The 18,992-nt window shown below is 40.1% G+C and overlaps 1 protein-coding gene across 1 annotated transcript in view; it reads right to left on the bottom strand.

Moving 5' to 3' along the window:
• The window catches only part of MRPS5 (mitochondrial ribosomal protein S5), a 43,976-nt gene extending 25,220 nt beyond the window's left edge, over nucleotides 1-18,756 (bottom strand). Inside the window, exons 1-4 of the mRNA XM_032683694.1 lie at nucleotides 18,655-18,756; nucleotides 12,672-12,809; nucleotides 4,931-5,056; nucleotides 4,417-4,650 (exon numbers count right to left, since the gene is read on the bottom strand). Of these exons, the coding sequence (XP_032539585.1) occupies nucleotides 4,417-4,650; nucleotides 4,931-5,056; nucleotides 12,672-12,809; nucleotides 18,655-18,721 (565 nt within the window). The 5' untranslated portion in view covers nucleotides 18,722-18,756. The remainder of the gene's footprint in view (nucleotides 1-4,416; nucleotides 4,651-4,930; nucleotides 5,057-12,671; nucleotides 12,810-18,654) is intronic.
• Nucleotides 18,757-18,992: the final 236 nt, after the last annotated feature.

Below are 18,992 nucleotides of genomic sequence, written 5' to 3'. Positions count from 1 at the left end.
CAGAACTTAAATAACCAGAGTAGCAGAGAGGAAGAAAAATACATTTTTTTTAATGTGAAGCAAGACATACAAATTTAACTGCTTTGCTTGGACATCACACAGAAAGCAAAGCTTCCCTTAGAATACGTTGAATACTTTGATTACAAGCTAAGCTATACATCCTCTCCACATTCAATCTGAAACTTTCTTTTGGAAATCACTTTAACACCCCCCCCCCCCCCAGCTTACCTTGAAGCATTTTTGTTAAATTGTATCTGACATTCTTCCTAATTCTTTCCAATTGCAGTAACACTATGAAAAATATCTATCCACAGTGTGTTATAAAAAGAGAATGTTTTGAGTTTTCACTAGTTGGCAGTAAGCTTGCCTTCTTCTCTAAATACTGCTCTAAAACTGCAAATTACCCCCAAATTTCATACACACTGAGCAAAGGCTGTAAATCGTTAAAATCACCAAATGGGTCACTTCCATTATGATCAAAGTATTACCCAATATTCTTCTTGACATTCTGAAGCTTGTATTAGACAATCAATCAATCCCTTTGATTCAAAGAAATCTGGGGTTTGGACTAGATGACCTTTAAAAAGTCCTTTCCAACACAACCTATTCTTTGATTCTATGATTTTATGAAATTCCAAGTACTTCTTGATACACGCTTTTGTGAAATTCCAGGAAAAGGAAGAAAAGGATAAAATAAACCAATACATAACCACTTCAAATAACCAAGCATAATCTAGCCAGACTTTATTTTTAATTCTCTTTCAAATCTGCCTGAAAAAAACCTTTGCCACCAAAGACAATTATTGCATAATTTATTTTGTCTATTAGCAATTAAGGTGCTTTGCATTGTAAAAAAAAATGATCACTTCTATGTTTTATGTTCAAATCTTTTTACCACAGTGGTAATGAAACACTGAACACGTTCAGGTGAAGGTTAAATATTCAGCTCTAAGTGGTGAACATACCCTGTTCACTGCACAGAAAGTGAGTTTCTGCTCTACCATTGTAAGGGACTTCAAAGAAGTAAAACGTTTTTGAAATGTCTTACAACATTGTAGGGAAGCAAAGAGCAAGCAAAGAGCTTTGGGTGTGACATGGGCATCTACATGTACTACCTCCAGACAAGTCAAATGAGAGAGCACAAAACCAGGCAAAATGCAGCCCAGTCAAACCTTATTCACAGGTCTTTACACAGTGCAAGAAAAGTCAGCAAGTTAGGCTTGGCTTTCAGCAGTCCCACCAGCATTTCTCAATATCCATTTTACAGAAGCAGGCAAGAACGCATCAAACAACAGACACTGCCAAAAAGATGCTGTTTTCTCTGAGTCTCTGTTTCAAAACCTGATTACCCCATCTAAATATAAATTGCAATTATACTTGTTTCCTTTTAAGCAATTGAGAACATACTTAAAATTTATGTATACATTTTCCACAAGAATCCTATTACCAGTTTGGTTTTGGAAATGTATTGACTGAAAACAGAGGACAGTGGAGTAAATTGCAACATCTTGGTGTAAGAAGCAGAATAGATAAGAGATCCTTACAAACTCCTGCTTTTCCAACTTATCTCATTAACAAGAGCATTTCAGTATAACATAGAAGACCAGTGCCAATTAAAGCAGTTAATACTTCTTTTATTTGGTGTAGTTACAGTGAGATTCTGGAGAAAAGCTAAAAACTGTATAAGGGTGCAGAACTGGGAACTCAGTCCTTCATCTAACACTGCTTTATCATTTACACATAACCTCCAAGATGATTATAAACATGATCATCTTGGCACCATTTTAGAGATCTGTTAGTCTACACCAAGCAGACTTTTAGCTCAAAGCACAGGATATGAAAGCCAACAGGCACTCTGTTCCCTCTCTGAAGCCTCTTCAGTTGCAAAAAACCACTGTAAACTTGTGAGAAATACAGTTTTATTTCTAAGTGAAAACTACTTTTCTTTCCCTACTCCTAGCTAGCACAGTAAGTAAAGGTGTAGTGGAAGAAGAATCCCCTGAAAGAATTTAGCATATACAATCAGAATATGTCCCCCAATGTTTTTCTATAACACACCGGTCATCTTCAACCAAATTTGTCAGATGTTGAAGGCTAACAACATTGAGGTTTCAACAAACCTCTTGCACCTGTTTTCACTATAAAATACAAATGCTGCTAGGGGAAAGCTGCATCATATGCTTAAACTCCATCTGTTACTAGAGAATCTAATACCAGAATACTAGGAAGAGCTGAACTGCAGAATCTCAATCAGAACACATTCTTGCTTAGACAGCAGGAATCCAGTCATGCCATTGCCTCAGGTCAAAAGGATTCACTGGGTTTGGCAGTTTCAGGTCTGTTCCTCCTGTCACGTTGACTGTGCTTTGCATACAGCCAATGTCCCAATTTCTCTGAAAAATCATTAATTCTCTGAATAAAAAGATGCTGAAATAACTATGGGGACCTGAAAATCCCCAATATTTTTAACAGATTGAAAGGGAATTGGTATATACTAATCAGGAACTGCTTTTTCTCATGCACATTTATAATACAAGCTGACAGTTTCATTTTCCTATTTTGATTGCAGTACCCTTTCCTCTTTTTGGCAGAACTTGACCTGACTAGAACAGCCTCCACGCAGCCAACTTTAATGCAAGTAATCCACATCAATAGTATCAGCCAAAAGCAAAATCAAGGAAAACACCAGAAGGCAAAATTCATTAATGCATAAACATTGTTTGCAACAGCTGTCACTTCTTTTAGTGGAATAAACTATACACAGTCTTGTGTTCACAGTATGGAACTAGAACCATGACATTTTCTTGACTTGCTATATATTCCACCACTGACTTATGGGGAATTTGGAACAATTAATTAATTTCTCAGATTTTCTATTTTTACATTGAAAGGTTCGGTGACAGCCCTCCAAGTCCACTGTCACATCACTGTCTTCCATGGAATATCTGCTTTCAAGGTAACAGAATGAAATGCAGGGAAGTAAATACAGGAAATCTTTCAGTTGTATACTGCAGTATTATGTTGATATTAAAATGGAACGAATTGCTCTTAAAATTGAAGACAAGCAGAAAATATTCAAAGAGATTGGTGGGCAAGACCTCCTTAATTCCCAAGGTAAATCTGAGGGAAACAGTGTATCTCAGACTCTATAGCAACAGACACCACAGACTCATGTAGAAAGGAATGGAACAGAGAAGCAGTAGAGAGCAACAACTGCGTGAATTTTTAAAGCAGAAAGCTACAAAAATGCCACAGTGACTTCAATCCACATGCACAAAGGCACGAGATCACACTGGAAAGACAATGCTCTAACCACCCTATGACTCGGTTCAAAGCACATCAGGATTTTTAATTAGCGCCCAGTAGAATGTAAACAGAAAACATTCACAGGCAGAAAGAAATTAGTTAACAAAGCACCAGGCAGACTGTGGAGCACAGGAGACTGCAAGATGATCAGACAACAAGATAACTGTGATTCCATGCAAGTAATTTTCCATTTATGTTGACTTGCTGCAACGTAAGTTCCAAGGTGCAAGCTTGCACTGGGAGAACATATTCCTGAGCAAACAGAGCTCTGAAAACATGAACAAGCTTAACATCTCAAACAACTGCAACAAGCCTGAAACAATAGTGCTAGAAACACCAACTGTCTTTCTTAGCTCATCTTGCTACAAAAGCCTACAGAGAGACATCAGTAAGCATACAAGTTCCGCAATAAAAACTCAGCCCCACGGGAGTTAACAAGTCTTTTTTATGTTTAGTTGAAAAAGATTAGGCTTCTAAATGTTGAAACGACTACAGAATTTAGAGTAGTTTAAATAACAGCATTATAAAAAAAGTCTCCTCTCTGCTCTATGTAAAGAACCTGTAGTTTCACTATGGCATTTAACTACTCGGGAAATAAATAAATAAATTTTATAGTTATAATAGTTACTATTACAGTTATTTATTATAGCTTCTTCTAAAAGCTACATTCAAACTACACAATCTTTAACCATATTTCATTATTTGAACTAGAATAAAAAAAAAAAAATCCTGATTTATCCCACAGGATCCATTAAGAAATGATTAAAAAACCATGGCTACATTTCATACTCAGTAAAATTGATGCTGAACACAGAAAAATATTTCCATAGTTCAAGACTCCTATAACAGTCTAAGACATAATACAGTATTCTGTAATACAGCATAACGTCATACAGTCTATAACATATTACCACAGTGAAACTAAGACGTGTTTTAACAAATTTTTCACTTGTGTTAACCTGTTCTTTGATTTAGCTTGCTTATGTATGGGCATCTAAGAGAGAAGTACAAAACTGATTTTCAATCACAGGAAAAACCTGGATGTCACTTTCTCCAAGCCCCTTATCAGAAAGGCTAAGTAAGAGGAAGACAGATAATTGGTTTTCTTACCTCCATTAGGACCCGGGTCAGGAGGATCCAGAAGGACACCTCCCCAACACCTTCCACTCCATCCTCCCTCTCTTTTAACTTTTATTTTTCTTTTCTTCTCCCAGGTATCTCTCTGCTGAACAATTTCAGCCTGAATTCTGTCTCTTTCTTCTTTTTTTCGTTGAGTAACTGCCTGGACTTTCCCAGTTTGTATCACAGGAGCATTAAGACCAGGCCAGAGAAAACCAGAACGTCCTTAAAAATAACAGAGAATAATTATGTTTTATTCCAAATTAGGACTGCCAGCTCTGGAAAAAAGTAACAAAATGGTAAATTCTCACATATTTCAAGTACATTTTATGATGCAGAATTTATAACATTAAATAATCATATAAAGATTTTTTGTTTAAAGACAAAAATATCTCAAGCAGTTCTGATACCACAGAAAGGAACAGAAATTTGTCAATTTATTAAATCAAGAAACACTACACACAAAAAGGTCAAGATGTCTTCAGCTCCTTATTTGTGAATCTACCTTCACCAATCTCCTGGCCTCTATTGAGATTCTTCCTCAGCTTTTTCTTCCTTCTCTTTCCTCTTCCTTTCTTTACTCCTGCACCAGTCTCTGCCAAAGCTCCTTTCCATAGCTGTTCAGCCGTCGCTGAAATAAAAAAATCTTCCATAAGTAATGTACAAGTACAGGTTATATTGGAAACCAACGCTGAACAAAAAGTACCCCGAACTTGAAATTTGCTTGATCTTTGCTTTACTGGAACTTAAACTGTAGGATTACTGCTGTGCTACCAAAGTAGTTTCCTACTATATGCATATGTATTTGGTGCAAAGATGTGCCTCTGCTCCTGACAATCCTGCAGTCAGACAGGCCCACAGCCAAATGCACTTTTTTTACATGGATTTTCGAAATTGATTTAAAGGTAAATATTTCTAACAAGTAACCGGTAAGGTCATTAAAAGAAAGTCATTCATTAGTAACTCAAGAGCAGCAATACCTGGAAGCACTTATCCAAGGACAATGATCACTGACAATCAGCTTGAATCAGCCCTAAAAATATCCAGAGGTTAGCCTGCTTTAAAAAGCCACAAAGCACAGAAAGTTAACCAAAACATAAATCTGCTGCTGTTCTCATGTTCTGAAAATACAACATCCCCCTTATTGCCTTATTTATACAAAATGTAAAACGAATGTAAGGCGGAAGGAATGTAAAACACTTCAAAGAGCCTCATCACAGAGCTCAGGCTTTGGTCAGGCCTCCTCACACAGTGGCTGTGTACAGGACCATGCGCTGTCTCAGTGTTTCACCCAACACGAGAGCATGACTTAGGAAGCATGTATTTAGTTGTTAACTTCAAACTTGTATTCACCCAGGTAATGGAAACGCAGGACACCATGGGAACTTAAAGTACACCAAAAGGAAGCTGATTATGTGAAAAGACACCGCAGATGATTATTTCACAGAATCACAGAATGGGTCAGGCTGGAAGGGACCACAGTGAGTCATCTGGCCCAACCTCCCTGCTCAAGCAGGGTCATCCCAGAGCACATTGCACAGGATTGTGTCCAAACGGTTCTTGAATATCTTCAGTGAGGGAGACACCAGAACCTCTCTGGACAATCTGTTCCAGTGCACAGTCACTGCACAGTAAAGAAGTTCTTCCTCATGTTCAGGTGGAACTTCCTGTGCATCAGTTTTTGCCCGTTCCTCTTGTCCTGTTGTCTGGCACCACCAAGCAGAGCCTGGCTCCATTCTTGACACCCTTCCCTCAGATACTGAAGGACATTGATGGGGTCCCCTCTCAGTCGTCTCTTCTTGAGGCTGAACAGGCTCAAGTCCCTCAGCCTGTCCTTATATGAGGGATGCTCTAGTCCCTTGATCAACTCCTGCTCCAGGGGTTCCTTGTCTTTCTTGTCCTGAGGAGCCCAGAACTGGACACAGTACTCCAGATGTGGCCCGACCAGAGGGGCAGGATCACCTCCCTCGACCAGCTGGCAATGCTCTTCCTAATGCACTCCGGGATACGACTGGCATTCTTGGCCACGAGGGCACTGCTGGCTCATGGGACAGCTTGTTGTCCACCAGGACTCCCAGGTCCTTATCCCTAGAGCTGTCTTCCAGCAGGATGGCCTCCAGCCTGTACTGGTGCTTGGAGTTATTCCTCCCCAGGTGCAGGACCCTGCACTTGCCCTTGTTGAATTTCAGGCAGTTTTGCTCTGCCCATCTCTCCAACCTGTCAAGGTCCTTCTGAAGGGCTGCACAGCCCTCTGGGGTATTGACTACTCCTCCCAGCTTTGTGTCATCAGCAGACTTGCTGAGGAGGCATCTGGCCCTTCATCCAAGTCATTGATGAATAAGTTAAACAATACTGGGCCCAGTATAGAACCTTGGGGGACACCACTACTGACAGGCCTCCAACTAGACCCTGTGCCACTGATTATGACTCTCTGGGATCTGCCATTCAGCCAGTTCTCAATCAACCTCACTGTGCACTCATCCAACCCACACTTGTTCAGTTTCCTATGGGGATGCTGTGAGAGGCAGTATGGAAAGCCTGGCTGAAGTTGGGGTAGACAATACACACTGCTCTCCATCCATCCAGGTAGTTGTTTCATCATAGAAGGCAATTAGGCTGGTCATTTTTCATTCTGTTAGTCCGGACGAGAAGGTTCTCACCACAGAATACAGAAGTGTCACCATTGTTCTATTTGCAGATTAATGCTGTTACGTGTTTAACCCAGGGGCAATGCTACTATGGCAGTTTAAATCTTGTCTTCTCTGATTTGTGTATTTAAAGTAAAAAAAAAAAAAAAAAAAAAAAAAAAAAAAAAAAAAAGGCAGTAAACACTTTTAACCAGAGGAATTAAAGTAACCACACTAAATTGCTGCAGTTTCCTATCAGCAGTTCATTCTTGTTCAATTAATGCACTTGGGAGATCCTGTCCCACAGACTGGCAAATGCATTGGAACTGGAAAAGCTCTGCTATGCTGACAATGTGGGGAGGTGTTGACAGGAGCTATCCAGGATGCACAAAGGTACCACTAAGTGCCCAGGTTCATTTTTGTATTGACTAAGTTTGTTTAAGGTGTCAAGGTGGCCCTTCCAAGGGTATGATGAACACCTTTTCACTCAAAAATCCTTTTCAAAGTGGGAAGCACAACTGACTCCTTTTTGAGAATCCTGAATCAGACAATCAAAGCTCAGCACACCAGAAAGCAAGTACACACAACTCTGCAAGTCAAGAAGCTTCAAAACAGTATTCCTTCATGACAGCCAAGAGCAGTATGGCCTCCAAAGTCACTACATACCCAAGTAACATACTGTACAAATAGCACAACTAGGCAAAATATTTAATACAGATTTCAGCTGTATTGCAGACAAGTGAAAATCTGTGTATTATAGACAAATAGAAATGCCCATGGATAACAGCAATGTTTATCACACTTCTTATATGCTGTGAGGCAAGAGTTGAATTTGCTCCTGGTAGGCTTTAGCTCTCAAAAAAAGAATTTTTTGTCTGAAATTACATGCCCTTTTCGAGACGTTCAAGTGAACCTTAATGTCCAGAGGTTTATGAGTAAAAAAAAATATCCCACAAACAGCAGCTGTATCAAATGGCTTGAAACCAGTGTCTGAAATGTCAGGCACTGAAAAACCTTCCAGCTGATTATGACTAACTGATGCATGAGCTAAATGCAGGGGGTGGTGGTGGGAAAGCCAACAAAGAAACCCACCAAAACCCCCCAGAACTTATATAGAAATGCATTACCTCCTTACCATCAGTTTTTTTCAGGAAAAAAAAGTAAGGCAAGTAGGTAAGACATGATTCAGTAATTCCACATTCTTAAGTGAACTATGTGACTGTTCCATGACTTGGAAGGCTGATCATCAATCCTGTTAAGCTTCTTAGCTTATTCAAAAAGCACTGTGACCAGCAATTATTTTTTTAAAATGATAATCCTGCTAGCTTGGAAACATGGAAATACAATAAAGGTATTTACATTTTTCTTTGCAAGGTTATTTTTAAGCTAGAACAGTTTCCCAGTCTGCAGTTTGTGTGGCCTGACAAAGGGTCATAACAGCTACAAAGGAGGCTGCAGAGGGGCAGCAACAAGCGGTTGAGAGAAAAGAACAAGCTCTTGAGCTGGTAATACACTCAAAAAAAATTCTGCACTTTAAGCTGCACTCCAAATTCATTTACAATAAGATCACTTTAATTACAACAGAGGAAATTAGCAGAGGTCACAGAATAAGGAGATTGTCTTGTACAAAAGGAGACTAGGCAATGCCAACAGATATAGCAAGAAGAGGTCAGACCAAGTCAAGTTTTGGCCTCAAGCACTGCACAAATTCTGACAAAATTAGAATTAGATGAAAACATCACATTTGGTACCAAAGTGCAGTTCATCTAATCAGTCTATAATAATATCATCATGTGTTTGGAAAGCAGCTGAATTTAATGAAACACATCAGAAGCCTACAGGCTACAGAGCTGAGTTCTTTATAAGATGGCAGATATCACACTGATTTTAAGACGAAGTGACAAGAATGGAATATGAAAGGGATAGGCTGTCATCAAGAAGATTACAATGGTGGGGACATTGCTTTTGACAGACAGACAACACAGCAATGGAGAAAAATAAAAAAGGAGAAAAATAAGAAAGGTCAATCTGACTTGGCAGCAAAGCACCAAGGTGATTAGAGAGCATATATATAGGCAGGAGAAACATCTTGAAGTGGAGGAAATAACTCCAACCATACATGAGGATCACTGTACTGCTTTTCACATTTATAGAAATGTTCCAAAATGAAGACAGTACAGTAGATGTGCAGTCTCTTAGTGATTTATGGCCTTACTTTATTCTGCCTTTGTAAAATAGGATGCATGCAATGCATTCCTCAAGAGCTAAAATAGAAACCATCATAAAAGCCACTACACATTCCTAGTCAGTTACCAAAAAGCACATAGCTACTAAGAGGGGGGGAAAAAAGTGTCATATATAAGATTTACTTAATAGACTAAAAAGAGATCCATTACTGAATTTAGCTGAAAGCATGCTTTATGCTAGCTGATCACTACCAACCACTAAGAGAGTCTGTATGACTCTCAATTTTGCTTAATGTACACAAAATGTATTTGTAATATTCTGAAAAGGATTTGGGTTTGTGTCTTTTTATACTATCCCTGAATATCAGGAATAAGCCAAGTGTTCACTTCAGATTAATATTAGATCACATCTGAGTAATTCACAAGTATTACCAAAAGACTTGCTATAAACCATATATCAGAAAACACCACTGAAGCTAAAAGCAGATTTCTTTGTCTCCTGAAAGATGAGTTTGCAGCTTGCTTAGAATACAAAGAAAGACAAAGAGCAATAAGTTGGAATACTGAAAGGAGCAAAAGGAGAAGAAAGAATCAATTTTGTAAAACAGCTAAGTAAGCAGTTGTATAATTGTAAGTCCTCACATCCTCAATGCTAAAACAGCAAAACTCTTCTTACAATACTGATAATGACAAGAGGTAAATCAGTAATTATTTATCTGCACTGTTCATACTTAAAGAAAAATTCTTTAAAAACTGAAGAAATATGTATTTTTTTCATTCTGATCCTCAAGTTAGATTTAGCAGTCAAAACAAACAATTTAATCCAAAGAAAACTCACATAGGACTACAAAAGCATAAAATGTAATTAAGGAGCAGCCTTTCAGAAATTGATGTTTCTGAGAAAGAACACAGAGATTTATACTAAGTACAACTGCTTCCAGTACTCAAAGCATCTAGAGACAAAACACGTTACTGGAGTACAATTTTATATTGTAGGTCTAAAGGATTCTCCCTTGATTGTTACAATATATAGTTTTCTAACCTCTGAAAAATCATCATCTTCTTTATTCTGTATTCTAACCTAAGAGGAAACATCACCCAGCAACAGAGAAACTAGGTTCTTCTTTTCAAGGCCAGGTTGGATGTGGCTCTGAGCAGCCTGGTCTAGTGGAAGGTGTCCCTGGCCACAGCACTGGCGTTGGAACGAGATGATCTCTGAGGTCCCTTCCAACCCAAACCATTCTATGGTTCTGTGATTGTTTCCCAGGGGTAGTTAATGGAATTAATACTGTGAGTAGGAGAGCATAATTTTTATATAGCCCCAGTATCAAATAAAGTTCTTTATTCTCACATACAATTGGATACATAGGGGATGTTGAGAAAATTATGCTGGCTAGTTTAGATGACTGGGGTGAAAGATAACTCCCAGTGCTGGGAGACAGCCAAACCAATAACGAAAACTGAACTGCTTCCCCTAACGAGGACAGCGAAAAGGAGGGAGGGACAGAAGCCTGGAATAAGAAGATCATTTTAAATTATTTCATTACAAACTCATCAAAATATGTCACAGGACAAGAATAAATCCCTGTGTATGTTTTTGTGTCAGAATCGGAGGAGACAACTATCTGGATAAGGCTCACAGATTGCCTAGGATAATTGCAATTCCTCCTATTTAAATGAATTCCTTCTATTTCAACCAGTTAAAATATTAAAAATAATAGTTATGTTGAAGGTATAGGTGACCCTACTAATGAGAGCATAGTATTATTTTTAGAAGTAGGATGGAAGATAAATAAGCATTCACGAACAAGATAGAAAAGTATAGTCACCTTTCTCAGTCACAAAGCACTGTCATATGGTTGACATTTCATTTGAAAACTGTCACATAAAACGGTCATATCTGCATTTTAAATGTTACCACTTCTAAAGTAACTGCACTGCTAGAGGATATGAGTGATTTATACTGTTTGTATCTACTTCATTTGAATTCTGAAAATTTTATTTTTTACTTCTGTTAGAGAAACTGTTCTTAGAATAACTGTACTTTGAAATATAAATCCCTCCATCTTCTGAATCTCATGGCTACTATCTCTGCTGAATACCTAAAGGAGGTACACTTTAATTTTTCCAGGTTGTTACATCTTATTAGATAAGCCAATACTTTTCAGTAGTAAAAATAACTTGTTTAAAAATAACTTGTTTAAAATTTTATTAAGTCAAGCAGCACAGATGCTATCACAACAAATATTTTTAATTCAGTCATTACCAAGGCATCTGGAAAAATTTCTGGTAAAACAGAGCTCATCTAGAGTTTGTGAATATGTACATAAACCTAATTAAGGAAACAATCTAACCTACAAATTGTAATCACATTGCAATCATCCGTGGTGCCTAAATTTAAGATAAACAAAATATCAACAGTGCTTAGCTTCTTACATATTCTTATCTTGTTATTGCTTGTCTAAATGAGTTCTTCCTGCAGGTGGCATCCTTAGAAAACCTTTACCATGCAGAGCTTGTGGTTCACACTGCAGCCTTTTGCAAGTCTTTGGAGATCTCTCTACCTTCAGTTATTTGACATCAGTCAACAGCGAAAATTTACTGGATAAGAGTAACAGACAGGCAGCGTGACTGTTTAAACCTCATTTCATTACCAAATGTAAAGGAAAAAAATACAGTATTCTGCCACTCAGATGTTGAGAATAGGAAGACACCACCAGTTCTGAAATCCTGATTTTGCAAAGCTCTTAAATTCTATGCATCATGAACAGTCAAAGAACTTAGACTCTCAAATTGTTGCATTTATCTCCTCCAGAGATTCTGTCCTTACTATTCCTTCTATTCCCCTATGGGTAGGATAAGGAACCATAAAGCAGGTGAAATGGCCCCTCAGTTATCTCACTTCACAGTCCTGAGCGCGAATTGAAACAGTCATCCTTTCTCAATTTTGTTAAGCATGGGTGTAATTCCTTTCAGGACTGGAAGAAAATACTGTAGCTGACCAGACAATTAGCAGGACATTTTCAACAGTTTTTGTTTAACACATTATTGCATTTCAGTTGTTTCATTTTTGAGACAGCACAGCTTGAACTGTACGTTTTGCCTGTGGCTCAAAAATAATTTAGAAAATAAACACACAAGTTATATTCACAATGAAGGACTAGGAAAGAGGGGTAGGTGCTTCCTCCTTCCATCCAGTGACATATATTGGATGGATTCACTGTGACATAAAACAAACCCTTGCTTGCTATTAAAAGATAATAAACTGACTTTGTGCATGCACTTCTGTCAATACCTCTAGTTGCAACTATAACCTTAGGAGATAGAAAAAAGTTACTATGCATAGATTTTCATGACTGTCTCTCCAAACCAGTATTTTCTTTTCTTCTTCTTTTTATTACAGTTAATAATTTTTATCCAACTCGACACTTACTTGTATTGAAGAAACTGCTTTTTCTGCATTGCTCAACCGTCACATTCCAGGGGGCAGAGATGGAACACCGTGTCTGGAAAGTCCATGCCAAGCTAGAATAGGAACAGCAACTCCCTTTCACTGGCACAGAGGCAAACCCTGAGAACAAAGACAGAAAGGTATTTATATATGTATGACATTTTCTTCCTCAAAACATTATTTTCTGCAAATATATGCACCAGAAGAAAAACCAGTAATTTTCAAAGGGAATCAGACTCGAACCTTTTGTATTGAAGTGCAAAGCAGAATGTGGGGGAAATATATTGCAATAGAAAATGCCACAAGGAGCAGAAGGCTAGAAGGCTTCTATGCCCTCAAAAAGTAGAAATATTGTCCTACCAGCAAAATGTGCAACAATGTTCCTGGACATAAAACTGATAAATAAATACATCATAAAATCATGTATGTGCTACAAAAACCACATCGGAAATGGGCCCAATAACTTCATTAATCAATATCTTCATTAATGGCCTCAGTGGTGGGGTAGAGTGTACCCACAGCAAGTTTGCTGATGACACAACACTGAGAGGAGTGGAAATTCACCAGAGGGTCCTGCTGATTCTTGACAGGCTGGAGAAATGGGCTAGAATCTCATGACGTTCAACAAGAGCAAGTGCAAAGCCCTGCACCTGGGGAGGAACCACATGCACCAACACATCCTGGGGGCTGAACAGCTGGAAAGGAGCGTGGCAGAAAAGGACTAGAGGGCTCCTGGTGGCCACCAAGTTGACCATGAGCCAGCCACGTATCCTTGCAGCAAAAGAGGTCAACAGCACCCTAGGCTGTGTTAGGACTGTTGCCAGTGGGTTGAGGGAGGTGATCCTTCCCCTCTAAGCAGCGCCAGTGAGACACATCTGGAGCACTGTGTCCAGTTCTCCCATTACAAGAGAGACTTGGACATAGTGGAGAACTGGACATTAGGAAGAAGTTCTTCACTGGGACAGGCTCCCCACAGAAGTGGTTGCAGCACCAAGCCTGCCAGAGTTCAAAGACTGTCTGGATGATGCTCTTAGTCACATGATTTAGTTTTAGGGAATCCTTTGAGGAGCAGGGAGTTGGACTCAACAATCATTACGGGTTTCTTCCAACTTCAGATATTCCACAAGAAAGTCCAGCAAAGAGATGATTAAGGACTGGATCATTTCTCATTAAGAGGAGAGTCTGAGAGAGCTGGGAACATTTAGTGTGGAGAAAAGCAGGCTCAGGAGAGATCTTACCTATGTATATAAATATGTGAAGGGAGGGTAAAAAGTAGACTGAGCCAGGCTCTTCTCATTAGTGCCCAGTGACAGGACAAGATGGGTGTAATTTAAAACCAGAAAATTCCATACGAACATATGAAACTTTTTTTCAATTCTCTACTGAACATAGTCCTGGGTAACCTACTCTACCTGATCCTGTTCTGTGCAGGGAGGGTGAACTAGATGATCTCCAAGCTTCCAGCCTCTACTATTCTGTGATTCTGTGAATTTGTGAACTTACTCTGGCATTCTGAAAGGAGAATGTACCTTCTCCATGGCCTTCCAGATTTGATTATTACAAGGATAGCCAATTACACATGCTGTTATCATCTCCAGAAGAGATTTACTTTAGTTTATCAAGGTTGTGCAGATAATGCAGAAAGTTTCCTATTCCACTAGCCAAAGGGAGCGTGTTATAACTGCTAAGGCTCAGGTGCTTGCCTGCAACAAGGAAAGCAAGATATACTTTCATTTATTCACCAGTACAGAGAGCTTGTTCTTCAAAAGTAGGGAATCCAAATTTTTTCTACCTAAATCATCAGTCAATCCAAAGAGCGCACATATTGAATGAACTAAAATGGGCTATACTCTCTTGAAATCAATTATTCAATATTATTCAGAAGATGACAATGAAATTTTTTTAAAAAATTAAATCTACTTTTTCCTAAACTACATTTAAATTCGTTTCAGCTAGATTTTAAAAACAGAAAATAAGCATGACTTTTGTCATGTTCTGTTACATGTCATGAACATGAACGTGAATATGTCATGTTCAGTATCAAAAAAAACAACAATCTTTTTGGAAATCAGGACAATAGCTCCCTCTAGACCAATAACAATCAGTTCAGTTAACTGGGGTAATGTAGCAGAAAGTTCTAAAAAATTCTTCTCAAAATAGTCTTAAAATGTAAATTTATCATCATTTATATTCACCATTTTATTGCCCATTCACTCAATCTTCAGTAACCCTGCAGGCAATAAAATTCTGACAGAATGGCTGGGGCACAGAAGTAAAAGTCAACTGTCAGAAAAAGAAGAAGCCAACCAAATAAACACAGTTGTGATAGAAGAAGGTCAGAAGACCTGATCTTGGCTTCACTGCAACCAGCGACAAATCTCCTAGGATACAACCATTTCTAAAGTGAGAGCAATTCCTACTTCTAAGACTGACAGTGAAAGAGCTCACTTCTGAACTGGCAATCAAAACTGCATGGCTAGGAAAGCCCACAGGGGCTGTGTTGACCATATTCTGCACACTGGGAGAAAAACTGTTTTGGAGTCTGAATGGAAGCAGGACAAGAGGGTGGAGGAAGACGTGGCAAAAAAACCCCACTCAAACCCGCACGACTCCCAAAGTCTAATACACTGAATGCTGGTATTTAATAAAGTATACCAACACACTTCTGTACACATACTGCTCCCAAGGGAACAGACACTTTGAAAGGAGAGCATTTTAAATCACAGCACACATATCTACCTGAGCTAAGCATGGAACACCAAAGTAACCAAATCAAAAAGAGTTAGAGGATCCCACCTGAGAAGACACAGATGATTTTAATAAATAATTTAGGAGCAGTTGAAGCCTTTATTTTTCCTGGTCTACCTGCAAGAAATTATTGGGGTTTTTTAAGGATATACTTGTGACTAGACAGCAAAAACGTTTCCCTCCACTAGGGAAACACCACCGGCCTGTTTTCCAGCCCCTCCCTCAAATATTCAGGCTTTAACTGCAGTTTGGCTACAGAATGGGTATCACTTCATTATAGATTGCCCTGATGAAAAGAGACCTGAAATTCATTAACTACTTAGATTTATTTTTTTTTTTTTAGGACTGGAGGCAAGGAAGTTTTTAGAGGACTGCAGAAGCTAAAAAAAAACCTAGAGGACTTTACTTTGCTTTTTTAAGGTCAGGAAGAAGGAATATGCTCTACTGAAAGCAAAGAACATGCCTAGCTTCCAGGTGTTCTAACAGAAAGCTTTAATATACTTTTACCAATGCAATCTGCTCTTTATTCCCACTTCAGTAGTTTTCCATGGAAAACACACAGGTATTCATGTAGTTCATTATGACTTTGTCTGTAACTTAAGTGTATACAATCCACTTAGGCTGTGTAGAGGATTGTGAGATAGGTTCACCAAGATTTATTAGCAGGGTGCATTGCTGTTGGCACTCAGTGACTCTCCAGTGCTGCAAATGATTTCCCCCATAAGAATTTCCCATTTTCATCAAGATCCTTGTAAACTCCTCACTGGACACAGGCAGGCTGGTTGGCTGTTAAGCAGTATGAACACATACCCTAATGAATCCAAAACCTACAATCCAGAAGAATGCAAAGGGAAGAAGAGAATTTTTTTCTGCTCCTGCTAGTTGTTACCCAGCAGAACTCGCCAAACACTACTGGGATTCACAGCTGCAAGATCTTAAGGACAACAGCATGGGAACAAGGGGAAAATAATGTCCCAAAGGCTCTGCAACAGTGCCAGGGCTGCTGGAGTGAATGGGGACAGAGCTGCTGAAAGGCAAAGTGAAGTCACAAATAGAGGGCACTTAGCAATACAAAGGCTCAGGTACCCATGGCATTACATCAACTACACCTATACCACCTCAAGTTTGTCCAAACCTCAGCAGCATTCAGTGCTTAAACACACTGTATAATGGAAAAAACTTAGAAATTTTATCTTAAGAGAGCATGTAAGTAAAAAAAAAAATCTCAAAAGTAACTACAGAACTCAGAAAATGCCACTCAGCAGCAGTTTTCAGTTGTAGAGTATTATTTCCCATATATCAAAAAATAATTTCCCCAATTTTCTAACCAAAATTTTAGAAGAACAGATCCAAAGTCAACTCTGATCTTCAGCAGAAAAAAACATATATGTTTTCCCTTCCTCTTAAGTACACTTTAACCTCTTCTGGGAAAAAAAAATAACACATTTGAGTTTTGAAAAGCAACCGAAGAGGATTAGAAACCAGAAAGTCATGCTTACAGAACTGGAGGAAACAAACTTAGATTCCTATCAACTAAAAATGTCCAGGATGACATAAGAGGAGAAAGGTAGAAAGCATGGGAAGAAAACGATATATGAATTACAAAGCAAACCACCTCACTCCACTATCTTACAGCACATGTTGCTGCCCATGTTACTCTGACAGACGACTGATATAGGTTTCCAAATGCTCAGCTGGCCTGCCCCAAACCCTACAACAACAAGTAAGACCTGCATGCTTAAACTCCATTTATGTTATGAAGTACCTGTTTACTGCATGTTTACTATACATGAAGAAAATATGGAAACTGCTATGTAATGACAGCAGCAACCTTGTCCACTGACGATGATGTGAGTGTAAAGCTTGTTATTTTATATGGTATTTATCACATTTCTTATGCTAAAGAAGAATAATACATGCAAGAGCAATTAGGTTGACACTACCTAACAAAATGCAAGTTTTAGAAAAACCAGACATTTATTTAGAAAATCCAATTAGCATTGCTTAGATGCAAAACTGAATTCTTCTCTAGCTCTTGTAGGCTCCTGAGTGATAGAACTGACAAGGGAACACATGCAGCTGTGGTGTGTTCTGACCCAGGCACCCACAGAGCAGCCCCCACTGGGCTGTTTGTTGGCTTTGAGTTCATCCCTGGCCTTTAAATGCTGTGCCACAGCAACCACTGCTAAAGGGTCACAGATGCAAACGTGCTCAACACACTCCAAGACTCTTTTTCTACACTGGAATTGATGCAGTGGAGGGAAACTCAGTGCAAGGGCTTATCAAACTCAAGTACACTTTGCCAATGACCAGCCGCCTCGGAATCATGGGAACACTCCTGATCTCCCTGGTCCCACAGCAGCCCTGCAGTGTAGCCCAGGAGTACAAGGCAGTAGGGGCTGCTCTCACCTGGTCACACCTCAGATCCATAGGAAGGCAGCAGGGACACTGCAAACTCCCTGTCCGTGCTGCCATGCATGTACACAGATGGATGGATGGATGTGCACATGGTTGGATGGATATGCACACGGATGGATGTACACATGGATGTATACATGGATATATGGACGTGTACACGGATGGATGTACAGATGTGCTCGTGGACAGATGTACACATGGATGTACGTAGTACACATAGATGTATGTATATGCACATGGATGGATGAATACATGGATATATGGATGTGCACATGACTGGATGTACACACGGACATATATATGTACACATGGACATATGGATATGTACATGGATGGATGGATGGATGGATGGATGGATGGATGTGCACATGGATGGATGTACACTGACATGGACTTACGGATCAGTATATGGATGAATGTGCACCTGGACAGATGGATATGCATACGGACGTGCACATGGATGAATGGATGTGCACATGGACATATGGATGTATGTATTGATATATGTATGTGCATATGGATGTATGTATGGATATATGTATGTACATATGGATGTATGTATGGATATATGTGTGCACACAGGGACGGATGGATGTGCACACGCAGCGCGCCCCCTCGATCTGCAGGGCACCGCTCGGGGCCCGGCCTCCTGCGGCGACCGCCCGGACCGGAGCGTTGCCAGGGGACACGGGCCCGCGGGCGGTAACCGCTGCCGTCCCCGCCGCCCCCCAGCCCCGCGCTCCCCCGTCACCCCATCACCCCTCCATCCCGCCCGCAGCACACCCCGGCCCCCCGTCACCTCTCCATCCCGCCCGCAGCGCTCCCCGGGCACACGCCCGCCCGGCCGCCACCACCGCCGCCGCCATATTGGCACCGCCGCCGCTCCCGGCGCTGTACTGGGGTGCCCCGCTCGCTGCCTGATGAGAAAGCGCGGCCGGCGGGAGGGCGGCTGGGGATAAACCGGGGCGGGGAGGCAAAAACCAAGGGCAGGCACTCGGCTGAAGCTTTACGGGAGCTCTCCCACCACCTCGGCCCCTTCCCGCGGGCACCTGCGCCGTAGCGATCCAGCAGGCAGGCGGCGAACAGCCCCGAAGGGAAAGCCCGGCGGCGGCTCTGCGCGTGCGACCTCGGAGCCGT

This window comes from Chiroxiphia lanceolata, chromosome 3 (genome assembly GCF_009829145.1).
Source record: "Chiroxiphia lanceolata isolate bChiLan1 chromosome 3, bChiLan1.pri, whole genome shotgun sequence".
Taxonomy (NCBI): domain Eukaryota; kingdom Metazoa; phylum Chordata; class Aves; order Passeriformes; family Pipridae; genus Chiroxiphia; species Chiroxiphia lanceolata.
This window is presented reverse-complemented; position numbering and strand designations above follow the sequence as displayed.